The sequence below is a fragment of the Parasteatoda tepidariorum genome, chromosome 4, assembly GCF_043381705.1.
Source record: "Parasteatoda tepidariorum isolate YZ-2023 chromosome 4, CAS_Ptep_4.0, whole genome shotgun sequence".
Taxonomy (NCBI): domain Eukaryota; kingdom Metazoa; phylum Arthropoda; class Arachnida; order Araneae; family Theridiidae; genus Parasteatoda; species Parasteatoda tepidariorum.
In genome coordinates, this window is record NC_092207.1 from 62,788,399 (window position 1) to 62,810,218 (window position 21,820).

Here is a 21,820-nt window from a genome sequence, read left to right on the forward strand (position 1 = left end):
TTTAAAATAAACATAGTTTTTTGTCCAAAATGACACCGAATTTAATAAAATGCTCCTCAGTCTGGGGAGATTTTCGTATCGTGATCTGCGGCAGAATAATCGCCTAGTCTTGGCAACTTCCGGGCAGCAGCCCGCAAGAAAGTAAAAGAACATCACAGAAAAGGATCTACTTCAAAGGTATAACTCGTAGCCATCTCCAAGCAAGCATCTACATGTTTGTTTTTACGAAGAAAAAATTTGCAAGATTAAAGCCCGTTTTTCCGTTAAATTTGCAAATTTTTTTTAAAAAGACACGTAGATGTTTTTACCCTGGGTTGGCAATGAGTTATACCTTTTGAGTTGGTACCTTACTCTGATGTTCTTTTTAGTTTCTCGCGGGCCACTGCCCGGAAGTTTCCAAGACTTGGCAATTATTCTGCCACAGATCACGATATGGAAATCTCCCCTTAATGGCTTCAAATTATTAGCTGAATATCAAAAGTATTAGTTGAAATTCAAATATCAGCTCTTGTTCAGAATTCCTTGTTTCCCACAAGCAATAGAAATTACTGCTTCTGATTATACATATTGCTACAATTAGTTAATATGCTTATTATCATAGCTAAGTTTGTTTGTTTTTAAATAAAGGAGGACCAAAACAGTGTTGTTAGAACTTAAGCTAACCTCTTAAGTTTAAAGAAAGAAAAAGGCAGCAATGTTTCTCCCTGTCTCTCTAGTTGTAGCTTGAAAAAAAAAATATGATTAGAGCAAGTATTATATATTTATTTTTTCCTTCTGAATGTAGGATCCTGAAGAGTCAGAAGGTGAAGCTGAAGAGGCAGATGGGGATGCAGAAGCTGAAGGAGAAAATGATGCTGAGGAAGAAGAAGAATTGGATGATGCAACTCCTGAAGATGACTCTTTGACACCTAGTCGAAACGAAGAGGAAGACGATGAAGACCCTGCAGTATGTTTTCCCTAATTCCAAAGTTTAACAAATGAGTTTACTATTTCAAAAGATATTAACAATGTCACGATATTCTATTTTGAAACATTAAATTTGTACTGTTAGTAGTTTTTTACAACTTTTTAATTCTATCTTTATAATTCCCCACTTACATTTACTAATTACATTACATTTACTTATTTGGAACTCAAGATAAGGAAATACAATCAAAGATTATTAAGGCTTAGTATTTTAAGTTATTAGTGTTTTTTTTTTAATTTTAAAAGTGTTCATTTATTACAAACCTTTCAAATGTATTTTTTATCATTATTCTTTCCTTTGTATTTAAGACTTTTTTTTTGTAATATAAATTTTCAAATTAAGTATTTTTAAAACTCTAGTAAAATTATGCGCTATATTTTACTTCTGTCTTAACCTATTGTTTAAACTTATATCCCATCTCCTCTGCTATCAGATACTTTTTCAATTGTAACATGACAATTTTCATTTTTGTTATCAGAGTCTTCTAGAAGCGATTAAAAGGGATGACAAAGAATTTGACACTAAACTGGTAAGATGTTTAAATTTTTTGTAAGAGGAAAATATACTGCATTTATTATCATAAAAGAAGTTTTAAAAAATGCATTAAACACTATTATTTCATAATTCATTCATTATCCATATTTTCATTATTGATTTAAGCTTTTGCTATAAAAAACATTTTATCGGTATTTCAAGTTTTAAAACCTGAATGTGAATATTGGAGCTAATTTTATTGTTGTACCTAATTACATTTTATCTTTTATTTGTTGAATTAATTAAAACCATACAGTGATGTTAAAATATTACGTATGTGAGTGTCTCTCATGTAATTTTTAGTACCGATTTAATTATGTTATAACGAAATGTAATGAACTTGTTTTGAAGCGAACTAAAATTTCAAAACGTCAATTTCATCAGTTAGGTATGCTGCGAATTAAAAATATACTTATTTATTTTTATCTTGAGCTTATTTCATAAGTTACAGAATTGTCACATTTTTCTATTTTCGTGGAATTTTGTGACAATATGCAGTGTCTAAGAGTTATGTTTAAAAAGTTGATCATTATGTGCTGATTAATATATACTTTAACCTAACATATATAAACTTTTAATGTGTTTTCTATATATTTATGTCTTGACAAATAATCTAAGTAGTCAATTCATTTATCTACATATTACTAAATAATTCCCTATATTCTTTACTAGGAATCTGATCGAGGTAGAAGATTCGACTTTCTTTTACAACAAACTGAAATATTCTCTCATTTTATGACAACGGGTTCAACCGTGAAAGATGGCTCGCCCGTGAAACTAAAGCCGGGACGACCGAGGCTGAAGAAGAACGATGAAAAGGCTAAATTATCAGCTGCAGGAGAGTGCGTGAATTCCTTAAAGTTATTCATATAATTATTGCACATTTCATTACAGACAGAGTTTTAATGGACTTTATTTTTTATTTTGCTTTATTTTTGGTCAATTTCTTTGTAAATCTACATGTTTCTTTCATTCTTTATTTTTTTTTCCTTTAGTTATTTTCACATTGTTTTTAAAATCCCAATCCTTTGCAATACATTCTCCTTACATCAAGCAAATCTCAAATGATTGATCTATCTTTAACTGGCATAATTTGTAATGACTGCCATGTTAAATAGGAGTGTTAGGAAGTGAAAATGATCACATTTTGTCCCAGTTTTTCCATGAAAACTCTCAACTGTGACCCTCATTTGCTCATCGCCACATTTTTTTACCTTCCCAAAACAAATGACAGTGTGTTTCTTCTTTTTTTTTTTCACTGTATTACTGTATGATTAACAAATGAATATATTATGCAGTTACTGCTATTGATGTTTCTATTTTTATTATTTATTAAAAATATGTGAATGACTATAACTGTCATTTGCATGTATATCAACAAAAGTTGGACAGATGTTGCCCCTATTTGCAGCATTGTGTTAATTTCTGCTTGTTCATGTTATACCAAGTAAATTACTAAATAAGTTTTTTTTTTCTTTCCTAGGCAAAAGAAAACTACTGATGATAAGGTAAAATTGTCTGCTGCAGGGGAGTAAGTAAATTTTTCAAATCAAATTAACTTTTTTCATTTAGAGTTAAGTAGAATAAACGAGCTTATCAAAAATATATATCATGGTGCGTACAGACTTCTCCTTATAAACTCCTTTGAAATACAAAAGTCTCCAAGGAGTACTTGGAACTACTTAGATTTCCAAATAAGTCCTTAGAAACTCCTTAGATTATTGTGTTTCATACATTAACTTACTAAGTCTGCTGATGAATCTGCTGTCCAAGCAGGGAAACTAAATTATATGACTTAGCTATCAAAATATAATAGTTTTAATAAAAACTTTTAAAAAAAATTGAATTGCAAGAGTTAGAAGACATAAAATAACAGGAAATTTTAATTTTACATGTAACAAGCAAACTTAATAATTTACTGTCATTTTTTTTTTTTTTTTTTTTGTATAAAATGCTATAGATTTTCTTATGTATTCAAATTTAAAAATATAAGAGTGGAAGGTTTTTATGTTAATCTGTACTATGTACTTTAACAAGATTTATTAAAATATTTGAAACTGGAAAATGTATTTANCATTTCCAAAATACTTGATTATACATTCACATACATTATGATGTCTGGCTTTTAAAGCAAAGCCCAGCGATATAACATAAATAAGTCCTTAAAATTTTGGACTCCTTAGATTTCTTCTTCTGATCTCTGTATGAACCCTAATATATACTTGTAGTGAAATGGTAGCCATCTACTGTACATTGTGGATGGGCACCTGCATTAACCTAAATTGATACCTCATCCATCTTTAAAAATAAATCTGCGAAAATATAAAGTGTAATTAACGAATTGTTTTGAGGCTTTAACTGGTTGCTTAAATGAAAATATTTCTGGATTGTGTAGGAATTTGTCAAAACCATTTAAAGAAGCAATTAAAACAGTATCAGAAGCAAAGGAATTTATACTAAAAGAATTACAGGCATTACAACAGTCAATGCATGACAACAACATAATTACCTAAATACATATTAAGTGAAATCTGTTTCTAGGATATCTCATTGCAGTGTTGAAAGGTTGATTATGTATTACTTTATGAACTAAACTCGATCAATTAGGATATGTGCTGTGAAAATCCTCCAATTCCTAGCTCTTACACAAGCGCAAAAATAAATTCTAAAGCTGTAATTTGAGTGCAACCAACAAGTTTTATTTCCTTGTTATTTTATCTAAGCCACGTTTCCTTAGGTGCTAGTCCACTTCTATGCTGTCTTAAGCAGACTCATTTGCATGCATACTATTTAGAATTGTGACACTTTTTTCTTGCATTAGTGTGTTTTAGTTCCATTTCTCAAAGCAGGGAATGAATATATTGGCAAAGGTGTAATTTGAGCAATAGGAGGTCATGCTTTTTTTATGTATTGACTAAACAACTGGGAATTTCACTTGTTTGAGTTCAACATTTTTCCGAAATTGTAATTTAATCTGTTGTACTTCATCATTGCCCAATTAAAAAGAGCAATTTAAAGAAGGTTGAATTTCAGACTACTTGAAAATAAGATTTTTTTGTCGAACTTATGTTTTATGCATGGCAATAACTGATAATCAATGATTATTACTTAATCAGTATTAGGTACACACCTATATCACAAATATCAGTTTGCAACATATGCCCAGTTTAAGGAGGGAAAGCAAGTTTGTTATTGGTTGGGGTCACAATCATAATACACAGATAATTCAACAAAACTGATTGTGTGACATAGCTTCTTTGTATACAGATAGTCCTTAATTTTCGTTCCATAAGCTTTTAAATTTTGTAGTCAAAGACAGGCATTCATTCCTTTTTTGTTAAAATGATATACAAATAAGGCAATGCAATTTGCAATAAAAGGTTCATGTATCTGTTGTAATCTGACTAATTAATTTGTGCTCTTTTCTGATCCTATCATTAACTGTTCATACCGTCGCGATTTACAAAACATACATTGCAATTCACTGTCAGTACTGATATTGTGGTGTAGCAAAGTAGTTATTGTGTTCTTAAATTTTGATATTTTATCTAATTTTGTACATTTTCTATGAACTGAAATTTGATTTAGCAGATTGAAAAGAGAATTTGTATTAATAACATAAATTCTGTCAATTATTTATCATAATGTGTGTGTAAAGTAATATTTTTTTAATTAAGTTTTAAAAGTTGGCAAGCATGTTAAAATAACATATGGCTATTTATGCCACTCAACTTTGTTGGTTGATGTGTTGTGACGATTTGGTGCACGTGGGTTGCTGCTTGATTTTGTTTTAAAGTTTGTAACAATACCTCCTAAATTTTACAATCAGATATTTTTAGAATCATATTCTGAAGCTTTCCGTGCGTAATTAAGTTGGATAGCAAAAATCATAGTGGCTATTTTAAGCAGGCCACACAGCAATGCTGAATGGGAAAAGGTATTCATCATTGATTTTTTTAAAAAAAAAATTAACGCAGTTTAGAAATTCTTTGTCACTAGAGGACGTTCTAATTACCAAAACCACTCAAATTGGGTGTTGTTAGGGGCAGGCCTTCGATAAATAATTCTTGAAAGCAGCTGTGTCTGCTACTTACAAACATTTAAAGCAATGATTGTTTCTTTATTAACCTTTTGCTTACGGCTGGTATAACATGTAGACTGCCTATGATGGTGCAACATGGAGCACACCTTCAGCACAGGTTAAATCTTAATGTTAATTTATTTTATTAATCTAGAAAGTGAATTTTGTAATTATGAATGAGTATAAGTATGTTTTAAAACAATTGCATAATAAAATGATTAGTCAAGATTTAAAAAAGTTTTTTTTTTGTTATCATTTTCAAATTGAAAATAATGTATACAGAATTGATTTGTGTAAAAAAAAAAAAAAAAAAGCCCTCTTACATAACATTTTGTTGAGTAAAACGGTAACTCAGAATTGTAAGGTCGTGTAAATTACGATGTTATCCGGTAGAGATATTTAATTTGTTTTCATTTTTTTTTCATTACATATTCTGCAATGACCTTTGCTGATCCATTCATTTGAAGGCTGGAGAAATGTTAAAAAAAAAAAAAAAAAAAAAAAANAAAAAAAAAAAAAAAAGAATGTAATCTTTATCTGCATGTTCAAATATAGTGTAAGTAGTTGGAAAAAGTCGAAATTATCCCATCAGCCCTCTTAATGTTTTCAATTAAATTAATATATGTTAATATTAAATAGTCAATTTAAACATCAAATTAGTAGGGATTAAATAGCATACTTAAATCTTTTCACTATTAGCGTTTTGGGAAGTGGTTTTATGCAATGCAATTTAAGTTTTGTTATACCAGAATTAATCATTCTTGTTTATTTTAGCCATCGCCATCGTATGACAGAACAAGAAGAAGATGAAGAACTACTGACAAATGCTACAAAAAAGAGCTCCAAAGCTGTCATTCGTTTTGAAGCATCACCATCATGTAATTTTGTTTATTTTAAACCGTTTTTGTAGACTAGTAAATAAAAACATTTAATTGTAAATATGTTTTTTAACAAAATTTTGAGAGGGGAGATAAACTTAAACTGACAGTACTCAGAGGTTAATAGCTTCGATTTTATAAAACATATTTAAAGGATTAATGTATTTTGTTTTTTATTGTTGTTTTTGATAATAAAGTATATATTTATTTCAATGAAAATAGACATTTTGGTATTCTTTCTATTATTTAGATCAGGAGGGCATTTCTTTTTTAAATTAATTAGTTTTGTAATGTCAATACTTCAAATTCAATAACTTAGAAATATAAATAGTCATTGAACACAATTATTGAAAGTATATTTAATGGGTTAGCTTCTCAATCGATTTCATGCAAATATGGGTGCAATTTATCTCAATTCATTTTGGTCAAGGTATTTTTAACTAAACTGTTTTGTTAATTTATGCAAAGACTTTTATCATATGCATATAACAAGTTTAATAATCATTTTGATTCATTTTCAAAAATTTGTAAGAAAAATATCAACAAAAATTTGTAATTCTAATATTAAACTGATAGGTTTTAAATGGTTTAAAGGCATTTTTATAGCATTTCTTTTTTTAAAAGTAAACAAGCTGTTTTCTGAGAAAGTTTCTAAAACGTGTGAAAATAATTTATCGCTTAAAAGAATTATACCAGCATAGGTCTTAACACAGAGCAGTTTCTTTTTTTAATATAGATAATTCAAGATATTTAAAATATTCGCTGTAAAAATCTTGATTTGTTATTTCTACTGTTTCTGAAATGGTAATAACCCTTTGCTTATTCTACATTTATTTTAGATATTGCTAATGGTGAGCTTCGTGATTACCAAGTCAGAGGTTTAAATTGGATGATCTCCTTATATGAACATGGTATTAATGGAATTTTAGCTGATGAAATGGTAAATATATTTCTTAAAATTATAATCTTAATTTTTCCATTCTGTCAATAAATAGTTCTTACTTTTTTCTCTTTTAGGGTTTAGGTAAAACCTTGCAAACTATCTCCCTTCTTGGTTATATGAAACATTATCGTAATTGCGATGGTCCTCATATGGTAATTGTGCCTAAATCTACACTTGCAAATTGGAGGAATGAATTTGAAAGGTGGTGTCCGTCACTAAAGGCAGTTTGTCTTATTGGTGACCAAAATACAAGGGTATGGTTATAGCTGCATTTTTTTTTCTTAAGTTACTATTTTTATAACATTTTACTTATGTTAAAGAGTGATATTTTGTCCGTAAGAATCCTATTTCTTACGAGACACTAGCAGGTTGGCAGCAGTTGTGCAAATCGCTCCAAAAAGAGGTTTGTGCTCCAGCTTGCTCCAGAATTATAGTTTTTTTTAAATTGTACCAAAGCTGCTCCAAAAAAGCTTCTTGGCCCAATTTGTTTTCAAATATCAGGGTACTTCGAGATTATCCCATCGATCTATATTTTGGGATTATCCCACCAACCTGTACTTAGGATTATGCCGTCGACCTGTCAATGCACCAAAACAAAATAACCATTTTTTTTATTATTATATAATTACACATTGAATTATTACCAAATAAAATAACCTGTCAACGCACCAAAATAAAATAACCATTTTTTTTATTATTATATAATTACACATTGAATTATTCTTGAATCTAACCATATATATTATAAATCATTTCGATGGCCGAAAATCCTTCATAACTTTTAAAGCGCAAACAAACAAGTCATTGTGCATGTGCAGTCGCTGCCACATAAATTAGTTTAAATATGATTCCAAGTGTTTTGGGGTGGTTGCAGTTATTGGCACAAAAGCTACCTTTTGGCTATAATATCAGGTTAGGCAAAAATGGTCAACAGGATAACCCCAAAGTACCAAAATCAGTTATCAGATCATATTGAAATTGGAAAACATTGTGGAAAAGCTCAAAAACGACAGCTAATGACATGACTTTATGATGGAATTGTTCAAAATCGAATGTGTCAAAAGGTTTTTGTTTTTTTTTCCCAATGCCCACCTGTATTAACATTCGTCAGTTCAGGCATATACGGGCGATTTTGTTGGCCTCGCTTTCAGGGGCATCATATTAGGTGGGCCAACGTCGCTGCCACAGTGAGGACAGATAGTACAGAGAAGGAAAGAACATCCATGCCTTGCCCGGGATTCGAACCCAGAACCTTTCTGATGCAAGGACAGTTCCTTGCCCCCTCCACAGGCCGGTCGGCGTGTGTCAAAAAGTGATTACTCAAATTCAAAGTTTGCAAATCGTAATAATGTATTAAAATATCAGAATTTAAAAAACTTTGTGAAAATGTCAAAATCATGTGAATTAACTAGGAAATCTGCTAGAATTGACCCTTTTTTTATCTATTGGAAATCGTAATCAGGATCAAAAAACAAATATGAAAGTTACCTATTTTACCTGATTTGTGTCTGAGTTTTTAGGACTCTTAAATTATACTAAGAAGAAAAAAACATAAATTAATTTTCTAACCAAAAATTCTCCTTCCTTTGAATTCATGTTTATTGAAACACAAATTTTTAAAAAATTGCAATGTTTCTGCATCAGTTGCTAAATTTAAACTATATACCCAAAACCCATTCAGTTAAGATATTCTAGATATCTCAAATCAGTAGTGCTATCTCTAAAAATTAATGGTTAGTTCTAAGAAATCTTTTTTTCCACTATACAATACTTTTGTTAGTTTTTTTATAATTCCGTTACTTTTTCATGTATTAGTATTTACTTTAAATATGAGGTGAACTTTTTAGGCTTGGCATCATTTAATTTGTTTCGGAAGAAATTATTTTCAAGTTCAAATGTATTATTACCCTGTTTAAGTCCACTCTTAACTATTATCACAATTTGATGTAGATTTTTATCATGCAGTATTTCAATATTGAATAATAATGGTCATTAAATTTTAAGGCGCATATTTACTTTTACTCTTTTTTTAGTCAATTTAATTTTATTACATTCCAGAATGTATTCATCAGAGATGTCTTAAATCCTGGTGACTGGGATGTGTGTATAACTTCTTATGAAATGATCATCAGAGAAAAGGGAACATTGAAAAGATTTAACTGGCGCTATATAGTTATAGATGAAGCTCATCGTATCAAAAATGAAAAATCAAAGGTAAAAATAGAAATTGGTGTATGTGCTATTTATTATTTATTTTTATCAAATAATTTTGAATAGAATTTTTTTCCCTTTTTTATTTTTAGCTTTCTGAGTTTGTTAGAGAATTCAAATCCACCAATCGCTTACTGCTAACAGGTACCCCATTGCAAAATAATCTCCATGAGCTGTGGGCTCTTCTGAACTTTTTACTACCTGATGTGTTTAACTCTTCAGAAGTAAGTTACTTGCTTACTATTACTTGCTTTTTAAATCAGATTAGACCAGACATTGATATGCCTATAGTTGATTAAGCAAGAGGGTTATAAAACCAAATCTAATATTGATTCTAATGTATTATATATGCGCAGTTCGTAAGCGCCAGGAAAATGAGATTAGAAGGGAAAAAAAAGGTCAGGAGAACATAATTTTGAATAAATAAATGTTTTAAACAACATTGATTTTCAATGAATTCTAAGCCCTATATCTCTCAAAAAATTCATTATTTCACTCTTTTGTTTGTGGCTGCCTTAAATACGAAATAATAATAAAATTAATTGCCAAACAACTGTTATACTGTTGAAATTCTTCTTTTCTGCTAGTATTCCTAGAGATGAGAGGACTCTCAAAATTCTTCTGTGTTTACATTCTAAGAACGATGTTTTAAAAACTGTGGCAAAGTGTAATGAATTATGGACATATCATAGGTTGATTCGTGATTTCCGTTTGCATCTCCTGCACCCTCCCCGCCAACCTTTCTGAGAATTAAAAGGACAAACTGCATATTATCTTATTTTTTTTCCTCAAGAAAAGTTTTGTCTCCCTTTTCCACTCTCTTCTGCACTAATAACATCATGTCACTGAGAAGCCAATAGTGTTAATTATTTAAAATATTGATGATACTTGGACCGAAACTATGCTCATTGTTTATCTCTTGCTAAGTCATTGGATGATGTTGTAAAAGTCTCGTTCATCTCTAGTGGTGACAAACCATGCTTGTGAGACAGTGTTTTCCTCCCAGAAGCCAGTTACTACTCAACTTTTTATCTACCTGTAAAATAATCTGTGCCAGATGCCCCGTATCTTGTAATTAGTCAATGACTCCAAATTTCGATGTTTAAAAGGCCAAGATTTAATCTGAACTCTCCCTTTGTTTGTAAAAGCTACTGTGTAAAATCTTTCCAAAGGAAGAGTCTGTTCTCTGGCATGAGACTATGTTATGTGTAGTTATGATTATATTATCTTTTAATCTTAATCATTTGTACTTCATTCACATGTCACAATCATCAAATGAATATGTTTCTAAAGGAGTTGTGCTTTCCTGTGTTCTGCCACTACATCAATTCACTGTTATTTAATGATATTTTCTGGTGTAAGAGGCCCATACCCGCCCATCATTAATACATTGTTTTATGTGTAGATTAGTACCGCAATGCTTGAACTTGAGATACATTCATTAATTAAGTTTTCCATCTGGGTTTAAGATAGTCAATAACAAATCTTCATCATTTTCATGCCTTTTTGATGAAATAAAGATTTTAAAAAATACAATTCTAAATGTTTGATCTGGGGAACCATCCACAAGTTTCCTTATCCATTTTTAGAAATTTCAGTACTCTTGAGTTATTTTATGAAAAAAATTTACTTGTCCAATCAAATATAGGGGATCTTAACTTATCTAATATTTTAAAGTGTTTTTGTGTTCCCACAATATAATATATTGACCATACATATATAATTTAGTTTATTTACAGTTTACTAAGTTGAACTAATTTCTTTTTAAGGATTTTGATGCCTGGTTTAATACAAATAATTGTCTTGGAGATACTTCACTTGTGGAGAGATTGCATGCAGTAAGTTATTATTTTCAATAAAATACTCTATATGTGTCTCATAAACTTGTGTATTTTTTGTGCCTAAGCTTAATTTGTCTGATTATAGACTAAGTTCCCTATTTCAAAGATTATTTTGTGTGAAAAGTTTTACATCTATATCAATCTTTGCACAAGCAGAGCATTTCTATTTAAGTAATCTTAAGTATAGTTTTATTTTAATCAAATTACTTAAGAATTGCTAAACTTCTATTTGTACTAATACAGTAGAGAACCATTTATCCGGTATCCAGATAACCGGGAAACCAGAAAACCGGGAGAAATTTTGCTCGAATTTCCCGCCATTTTAAACTAGAACGAAAAAAGCGGAAATTGGACTCATCCTTGAAGTTGAGTAAAGGAAAATGTAAGTAAGGGGAAGATTTTTTTCCCCGTTTACCCAGAGAAACGTCATTTCCTCCGTGACCTTGAAGGCAGGGAAGGGAGGAATGTTTTATTTTTTCCTTTAGGCCGTCAATCAAACTCAAGGGTGTGGCATGCTGATTTCGTTTTCTGCTTGATTTACGAGGGGGGTGGGGAAAATGCATTGCATNTTTAAACAACTTTCCAATTATCCGAACCATGTTCAGTCCCGAGCAGTTCGGATAATCGGCGCTCTACTGTATAAGTATTTTAGTGATCCCATAATATATTGACCACACATATATAATTTAGTTTATTTACAGTTTACTGAGTCTAACTAATTTTAATTTCTTTTTAAGGATTTTGATGCCTGGTTTAATACAAATAATTGTCTTGGAGATACTTCACTTGTGGAGCGATTACATGCAGTAAGTTATTATTTTAAATTTAAATACTCTTATAAGTGTCTCATAAACTAATGTATTTTTTGTGCCTAAGCTTAATTTGTCTAATTATAGACTTAAGTTCCCTGCTTCAAAGATTATTGTGAAAAGTTTTGCATTTATATCGATCTTTGCATCATCAGAGCGTTTCTATTTAAATAATCCTGAACAAAGTATAGTTTTATTTTTAATCAAATTACTTAGGAATTTCTAAACTTCTAATTGTACTAATTCTATATACTTTACTACTATATTATATTCTTTCACTCCGAAAATTACTTACACAGTTATAAAAAGCTCCACGTCTTCTTTAATCTTCAATTATTTCATCATAACTGTCAACTCTGTTTTTTTTTTGTTTTTTTTTTTTTGGTTATAAATAATAGTTTTAACTATATGCAAAAGCTTTTAAAAATTAAGCGACGCATGAAAAATTTACTTCAGTTTTCCTCTCTTTAATTTAAAGAAAACTAATTTTGATTGCTTATTGAAAAACTAATATCATAAATGATTTCATAACATATTTCTTTGTATTATTACTCGTAAGTTTTGTTATGTTGAGGATTGAGCTATTAAGAACATGATTTTTAAAGGAACTGAAATCTAAAATAAACATACCTATAATTGCATAATGATTTTTAATGTAATAATAACTTAATAGATTTCTTACCAAAATATTTTTTAATTAAATTTTGATGCTATTAAGTACTGTTGAAGCCATTAATCTGTTTTTACCACAATTGAAATTTTCTTGTCTATTTTATTTGTGCTTTTCCTATCAAACCTTTATTGTAAAAAGATTAATGTTGTACTATATAAAAATTATGCATTGTTTTAGTAATCAGTCATTTTAATTACTGTTTTGATTTAATTGTCAAGTGTAAATGAATACATCATAAATTGTTCTCAGGTTTTAAGGCCCTTCTTACTACGACGTTTGAAATCTGAAGTAGAGAAAAAACTGCCTCCTAAAAAAGAAATAAAGATTTATGTTGGTTTAAGCAAAATGCAAAGGGAATGGTATGTATTAATTTATACAAATTAATGATTTTTTACATTATTAACTAATAATTTTTATCTTTTTTCCCTGCATTAATTTTCATTTTTATACTTATTATCTTGCTTTACTGTTTCTTTAAATGCAGTTGTGTTAATTCCCATGAGCACTCATTTCCTCCATTCTAACTGCTATATGTTTCATAATTTTAATTTATTATTTGAGAAATTTTGTATAGTACTATTTGAGCCTCACAGTACATACGGGAAATCAACGTACAAGTCACAGATTGCTATGGGGTAAGATGTCTGGTTAGGGTTAATGCATGATAGTGTACAAATTTTTTCTTATATGTTACCTTAAATACCTTAGTTGGAACTGATATTTTATTTATATTTTTTAAAGTAATATCTGTGACAACTGCTCTTTACATTTTCATTGCTAGGTATACTAGAGTTTTGATGAAAGATATTGATATTGTCAATGGTGCAGGAAAAGTTGACAAAATGCGGCTGCTGAACATTCTAATGCAGCTTCGTAAATGTTGTAACCATCCCTATCTATTCGATGGAGCCGAACCAGGTATGCAGATTTTAATATTCAGTGAGCTTTAAAAAGAATGTCTTACATTTCATTTGCTTAACTTATTTTGTGATTTTTAAGGACCACCATACACAACTGATGAGCATCTTGTTTACAACTGTGGAAAGATGGTTATATTGGATAAATTGCTGCCCAAATTACGTGAACAGGGATCAAGAGTACTCATTTTCTCTCAAATGACAAGAATGCTGGATATTTTAGAAGATTATGTTTTATGGCGTCAGTATCCATACTGTCGTTTGGATGGGCAGACACCCCACGAAGATAGAGAGGTAATATAAATTTTTACACAAATTTAAATAGGTGGCATTTCAAAGTTTAAATATTCCTTATACTAATTATTATTCAAGTTTTTTTTTATTAATATTAGTTTTTACAATGAACAAAAGTTAAAAATTTGATTTGTAAAATATTTTAATTGTATTTATCTATTGGAGAAAAAAATTTCCTTCCAAGTACATTCAATAATATGAATTTCAGTATACATATTCAAATGTTTTATCATAATGAATTATACATAATGTACTTATCCAAAAAAACGCATCTGAAATTTTATGGGGAAAGATGTTTTTTGCAAAAAAAAACTCAATAACAAAAGATATTAGTGTGGCTAGCGTAACAAGCATGTTATGCAGTTAATACTTATACTTATTTTTGCTTATACTTATTTTTGCAGATTTTTTTTAAAATCTTGATATTTTAAATATATTTTTATTTATTACAACCCGTGAATCTCAAACCATACATTTAATTGCCTCTTTTTTGATGTGTTGTATTCGTGTGATTTCATTATAAATAGACATGGTTTTATCATCAATCTTTTTCAGGTACTGCTGAGCATTTAAGTTAGTTTTTTTTATGTTACAACAATTTGCAAACTGTGATAAAGGAGAAATATTTTTTTTTCAATATTTTATGTGCTGATAAGAAAAAACTTCATTGGTAAAAAGTATTTTCACTTTAAATTTTATAAATGTTAAAAAAAATTTAAAAAAAACTACACATTGATAAAAAAAAAAATTACAGATAATGTCTTCTTCCAGCAATCAAGTTTACATGTAATAAGTCACACTTGCAATTAAAATAATAACACGGAACATCAGCTAGCTTGGCAGCTTTGATCTTTAACAGAAAGACCAAAAAGCTTGTTTAAGTTTATAGACATTTAAAGAGTGAATTTATAACCTGAAGAGACAGTTACAGAACTTTAATTTACTAAATGTGACAGTCTTTTTATTTTTACTTAGCCAATAAACCATTAATTTTAGAGTTTTCTTATATATATATAAATATGAGAAATCATTGAGATTTTTAAAAAGAAAAAAATGGTAAAATGCAGAATTTTAATATATTAAAATATTTTTTTACCTTAAAATTCAATACATTTCCATCTACTGAGGATTTCAAAAATATATTAAAAGTTTTTAGGTCTATAGCTTATTAGAAAATAATCAAGATTGTCACTTTAAAAGATGAAAAATTATTTGAGAAAAATATTCAGATATTTGTGAAATTATAATAATAGCCATGGTATTTACAGGAATAGAAAGGATTGGTAGACCAACTCTTTATTTTTTATCATTTCTGGAAGGAAAAACTCACTTATTTTGTTTTAAATATGGGGAATTTATGAAATATAGAACTTATTCATTTCGGACAGTCTATTTTTTAGGCTCTTTGTTAAAAATTTAAAGAAATTAAAATCTTCAAAAAATTTTGAGATGAATAATAACCCTTTATCATATGTGTTTTTGGCAACCACAAAAGCCGATAGGTTATTGAATTCCTTATTAAAAAATATTCTTTTCTGCACTTGAAAATTGTCACCAATTTGAAATCCATACTTACTACTAAGGAAAGAAATGCAAAGGCTACAACCTTTTTTTCTTCTTTTTTTTCCTAAATTTTTAAATTGAAAATGCAGTATTTTTGTAACTGATTGTGCTCCGGATTTTTCACTAACCGTGATCCGGAGATCGAAGGTCCAGGCGTTTCAAAAAATCATTGGTTACAAAAGTTTTCAAAGGTGAAACTTAAAAACACAGTTTATTTTATTGTTTGTAAGAGAGAGCCAGATACTTTATATTCAAGATTAATATTAATTTTTTATCAGTAAATAGTTATTATAATCAGAAACTCAAGAAAAAAAGACTTTTTTGTAAATTTCAATTACTTCTCCAGGTTATCATAGGTATGTGTAAATGGTATAAGTATGTGTAAAATTTTAAATATATTTTAAGTAAACTAATAAAGATTGAGAAAAAGGAAGAAAAAAAACCTTGTTTAATTTTTTTTCAATTTAAACTTCTTTTTTTTTACTCAAGAAATTTTCCGGAATTTTGACTTGGGTTCACAATCACTCCTGGACTTACAAAACATGAAAATTCATTATTTATCATCATAATTATGATTTATGAATTTATTTTAAATAACAATTGTGCATTTAAATTGGGTGTGTCTGTTATTCAAACTTATTGATATACTACAGTTTTTTGTTTTTACTTTTAAATACTAAAATGTTTATTTTTCTTTAAAGCGTCAAATAAATGAGTTCAACATGCCAAACAGTGAAAAATTCATATTTATGTTGAGTACAAGAGCTGGTGGCTTGGGTATTAACTTAGCTACTGCTGATATTGTCATCCTGTTTGATTCTGACTGGAATCCACAAGTAGATTTGCAGGCTATGGTGAGTTTCTTCTATACAAATATGTTTCTTTCATATGTTGACCTAATAATGAATGTTAAGTGCATGTTGACTTAAAAATTTAAAAAACCTGCCAATCTATTATTTATTTCAGGATCGTGCTCATCGTATTGGTCAAACTAAAAGAGTTAAAGTATTCCGTATGATTACTGAAAACACAGTGGAAGAGAGAATTGTAGAAAGGGCTGAAGTTAAATTGAGATTGGATAATGTTGTTATTCAACAAGGTAAGCTCTTCTTTTATTTTAGATCAAGCAAGTATTCAGATCGAAACAATTACGCACATTTCGTCAAACTGCTCCAAAATAAAATGTCTGCTCTGAGCTGCTCCAAAAATTTTTATTTTTTCCCCCTCCAAAATTGCACCAGGCATCTCCAAAGCTAAAAATATTTGTTGAGCAAAAAGTTCAAATTTAACCTAGTTATGCATTGAATTTCAAAGTCAAAATTTTTTTTTGCTCTAAATTGAACTATTTTTCGATATTGTCACTTATCTGGCAACAAGTTGGGTGAGGTCCTATCTAATCAAATCAAGCATATCAGAAAGTGATTTTTAAACAAAACTGGAAATATTTCTGGGCTGACTCATATCTAGTTGGAGTATATTAAGTATACTAGGCGATACTAATTTATAAACTTACTGATAGCTTTGCAACACTGTCTAGATTTTTAAATTTGAAAAAAGAAAAAAAAAATGACTTTATCCTGATTATTAAAAGAATAATTACTTCCAATTCAGGTAGATTAGTTGATGCACAAGCTAAGTTGGGAAAAGAAGAAATGCTTGGCATGATTCGGCATGGTGCAGATCACATTTTTGCATCCAAAGAAAGTGAGATTACTGATGAAGACATCGATGCTATTTTGGAAAAAGGCGAACGCAAGGTATTAAGCCATTCTAAAATTATTATTAGTGTGGTGCCTCTTTATTATGTTTTAATAAAATGCCTATTTATTTTTTTTAATTGTTTTGATATAATTCTCAAAAGATGTATATTGGTATCAAATTTATTGTATTCTTTAAAAAAAACGTTAAGTATACTAATTTTGAAGTAAAACTGTGTGGGGTTATCTTGACAAACTGCTTCAGTTTAATGTAATTCTCCTAATTTATAAGATTCATCTCTCTCTCTCTTTAATTGCCTATAGATATTTTCTTTATTTGTTACAGAATTGAAATACATAAGCTGTGCTATATGACATCTGTCTGATTCCAAACTGAATGTTGTATTGTACAAAGCATATTAAATTTAATTATAAAATTTATTAAAATCATCTCCGGCTCTTCAATTGCCTGTAGTTTTCTTTATTTATAACTGAATTGGACTGTGTGACTTGTCTACAGCTAATTGTTGTAATGCCCAAAAAATTTGCATTGTATACAGCATCCAGAAGCTAAAAAAGAAAATTCATTTGTTTTATGTTTAATATCCTAAAACATTTAGAATACCAGTAATGAAAAAAGAAATTAGCTTGTGTAAAAAGTAAAAGATTTTTAGTTTACTAGAAAAAATTTAATACTGCAATATAATTTTTTCAAATATCTAAGCTTTTTGATAATAACTATTGGAATGGCTTTGTAAAATAAGAATAATTTTCTGAAATTGTAAAGAGTAACGCCTTTAAACAAGAAAAAATATATTTTAAGAAATCACATTTTTCATCGAATTTTCTTCTTTTTGTTTTATAAAGTTTGACAAAATATTCAGTGTCCAATTCATATGTACAACTAATTTCTATACTTAAACAAATCAAAACATCAATTTTGCATGCAATTTTAAAACAAAAATAATTTCCCTAATACCGACTAAGGACCTTTTTAGCTACGCATAATCCAATTAGTTTTTAAGCCCTTTTAAATCTTTTTTGTATGTAACTTACTACTGTCTTCAGTTAGTTCTTAAATTATAATATACTGATCTATATATTGTGCAACTCTTGCGTTATTTTTTTATTATTTAGCAAATGTAGTTATCAATAACTAATTTCTGGTAATTTGAAACTTCTTTTTTTTTACAGACATTGGACATGCAAAAGAAGCTTGAGTCAATGGGAGAAAACACCTTGCGTAACTTTACGCTGGATGCTCCGACTGAAAGCGTGTATCGCTTTGAAGGTGAAGATTACAGAGAAAGGCAAAAGGTATTCTTCTAATGTATGACTTTTTTTCTTTTTCTTTTTCCTGAGGTGCAAGTATTAAACCAAGTTGCTATTTTAGATCGCTGGAATAGGACACTGGATTGAACCGCCAAAGCGAGAACGTAAAGCTAACTATGCCGTTGATGCCTACTTTAGAGAAGCTCTTAGGGTCAGTGAGCCAAAGGCTCCAAAGGTAAGCAAATATTCAAAATGATTTTTCTCCTTTTAAGTGTAAGCAGAAGATAAGTTTTTTATTCTACTTTTTTCCATTTTTTATACCACTTTCTTATATCTCTTAAATATCCTGCTTGTTGTAGGCGCCAAGACCTCCTAAACAACCAACCATTCAAGATTTTCAGTTTTTCCCTCCAAGGCTTTTTGAACTACTGGATAAAGAAATCTTTTACTTCCGAAAGACCATTGGATACAAGGTGAGATTGTGTATTTGCTAATGAAAGACTGCCTACCAGGGTTAGCTGGTTTAAACCACTTATTTAAATAAATAAAAAAATTTAAAAACGAAGTTTTCTCATATTTTTTTACAATTTTGAGTTAAATTGCAAACAGGAATTTTTATTATTTAAATAGATATAAATATGCAATTTTTAAATGTTTATATAGAATTAGTTTCGATAAAAATACCTATGTAAAATAAATTAATGTGAACAAAATTTAGGTTAATCAGGATGTCTTAAAATAAAATAGAAATGTAAAATATAGTATCCATGCATTCTATTTTTAAAATTTATTAAATCAGGTAATTAAAAGTATCTCAAATTATAATTGTATATGCATGTTAAAGATGCATAATGCTTGCTAAAGTCAAAAGTATAAATGGGTGAACTGTTGGCTAGATTTCTAATTCTTAATTAAACAAGGAAAACATTGTTCAAGGGATGAGATTCTCTTTATTGACAATTTCAGTGATATTTATGAGATCTCTCAGGTCCCACAATTCAAGAGTAAACTGTATAAAAAATATCGATGCCTAATGAACTTGATGAAAAAAGAATTCTAAAAATTATCAAATAGCATCGGTCGTCATAGCAACGGGTGCCAAGATGGCTCATGCACACTGTTTACCTTTTCTTATAAATTTTATTTCTTCTGTTTAATTTTAGAATTATTTCTTGTTACTTGGTTAAACAATTTTTTATTGTATGTATTCATTCTTGGAATATTTCAAATTACAATTTTTATACCATAAAAGAAATATAGTTTTAAGATAATAATTTCAAAATATATTTAAAATATTTTACTTAATGCTGCAATACATCAAACTGAACAACGTTATGTTTTAAGCTCCATTATGTTAAAATGAATGACAGAAAACTAAAATACTTCTACTATTTTATATGTTACTATTTATGCGTTTGTATTTATGCTATCAATTTTTCTCCTTTTCCTTCATTCTATTTTAAACATTTCTCAATTGAAATTATACATTTTCTTTAATATCTCATGGTTCTTTATATTAAAATTTTTATTAATTCAAGAAATTTTCATCTTCACAATTAATTGATATTATTGCTACAAATTGTATACAGCTAAATAATGACATAAATATAAATAACTATATTAAACTTTTATGCAAGGGAGAAACTTCTTTTTTACATGCGCTACTAAAACAACATTTAGATATTAAATTCTTATTTGCATGTTGAGTGCAGTTGTAAAGTATCAAAGAAGCTTATTTGAAATCTCTGATTTATCTAAGTTGCATATTTATGAAACAGAAATTAATATTTATAAATTATTTATACAAAATATTAGTCAATCAATTGTTAAAAAGCATGTAAAAATGTTTTATGATGGTTTGGTTACTTTTAATTTGAGGCTTAAAATATTATTTAACCTTTGGTTTTCAATACCAAAAATACTGGGTTTAAGCAACCAAAAAAGAAAAGCTGGTGTAAACCAAAATGTTGTTTCATCATTATTGATTTTAAACATTATTTTTGTTTAAACTGAAAACATTTTCTCAAATGTAAGATTTCCATTGTCGACTAAAATGCTACCATTTGCGACTTTTTTTCTTACTTGGAATGTTTATGAAGACTTTCTTTGAGTAAAAAAAAAAAATGCATAACAACCATTTTTCCTAAATCATCACTTGTTTAAGATTTGGCAACGATTTTCTTCTATATTATATAATAACTAACTAACTCAGTGGCGCGACAGCCCATTAAGAGGGCCAAGGCCGACTGTGCCCATCTCAGTTTTCTTGACCTTGGGCTCTGGGGTGCAGGAGCATATGTTCCGGTCAGGTGGTCAGCCGAACGCGGAACCCCCAGTGTCCCAGAAGCAGAAAGTGCCTAAAACTGTGACGTACGTCGCATAACAAACCGAAGTCCTGCAGAACAATTTGTATCTTGAATAAGAGACACAAATTTCAGCACATTTATCAGTAATCTCCCTCTTCCGTATTTTTGCCATTCTGAGGAGGGAATTAGTGAATTAGGTTATGGATATAACTTCTTTATAATATGGGTGTATCAGTTTTAAGCATACAGCAGGAGAAATCGATCACCATTTTTATCAAGAGAGCTTCTAAAGCAAGCCGTAAAAGAATTAAATTCAGAGATTTCCAATTTCGTAAAGTTTATGACTTTTATATTTTCCATTCCCATTTCAGAAGCAATTTGTGAATCGTTGGGATCCACGATTAACAGAATTGTTTGTGAAAGACCAAATGCTTTCGATGGAGATGAAGAAGTTGTTGGAAAAACAGACCAACGAATGTTTGTGTTTGCAAATGGTGCACCATCTGGGCACTTGTCCCTTCGAAAGATTTTTAAGGCAGCCCTTATTTTAATGTTCGGACCTTCATATCATATGCATTTTATTAACAATTCATTCTCATCATCGTCATTAACAAAATTTTGTGCTTCAAGAGTGATTGAAAAAGTAACAAATCAAAAATGTTTGCCTTGGTTTAAAAATAATGTATTGTATCTGTGTGTAATCCTGTATTTTAATAAATGAAAATATAGTATTTAACGTAAAGTTGACTTTGTTTCGCTGGGAAATTCTTGCAGAACATTTGTATAAATTAATAAGTCCCGTTGCAGAACATTTGAAAATATTCTGCTTATGGG

The 21,820-nt window shown here is 29.2% G+C and overlaps 1 protein-coding gene across 4 annotated transcripts in view; it reads left to right on the forward strand.

Moving 5' to 3' along the window:
* LOC107445457 (Imitation SWI) overlaps positions 1–21,820 on the forward strand; it is a 30,754-nt gene that overhangs the window by 652 nt on the left and 8,282 nt on the right. Inside the window, exons 3-21 of one of the 4 annotated variants that reach the window (XM_071179933.1) lie at positions 785–946; positions 1,446–1,496; positions 2,174–2,343; positions 2,985–3,032; positions 6,357–6,460; positions 7,300–7,400; positions 7,478–7,657; positions 9,462–9,617; positions 9,707–9,838; positions 11,384–11,452; positions 13,187–13,296; positions 13,719–13,855; positions 13,937–14,148; positions 16,413–16,565; positions 16,678–16,810; positions 17,323–17,468; positions 18,603–18,725; positions 18,802–18,915; positions 19,040–19,153. In XM_071179933.1, coding sequence (XP_071036034.1) covers positions 785–946; positions 1,446–1,496; positions 2,174–2,343; positions 2,985–3,032; positions 6,357–6,460; positions 7,300–7,400; positions 7,478–7,657; positions 9,462–9,617; positions 9,707–9,838; positions 11,384–11,452; positions 13,187–13,296; positions 13,719–13,855; positions 13,937–14,148; positions 16,413–16,565; positions 16,678–16,810; positions 17,323–17,468; positions 18,603–18,725; positions 18,802–18,915; positions 19,040–19,153 — 2,415 coding nt within the window. Of the gene's footprint in view, positions 1–784; positions 947–1,445; positions 1,497–2,173; positions 2,344–2,984; positions 3,033–6,356; positions 6,461–7,299; positions 7,401–7,477; positions 7,658–9,461; positions 9,618–9,706; positions 9,839–11,383; positions 11,453–12,192; positions 12,262–13,186; positions 13,297–13,718; positions 13,856–13,936; positions 14,149–16,412; positions 16,566–16,677; positions 16,811–17,322; positions 17,469–18,602; positions 18,726–18,801; positions 18,916–19,039; positions 19,154–21,820 lie in introns of all 4 variants that reach the window. The other 3 variants (XM_071179932.1, XM_071179935.1, XM_071179934.1) reach the window with 3 other exon arrangements.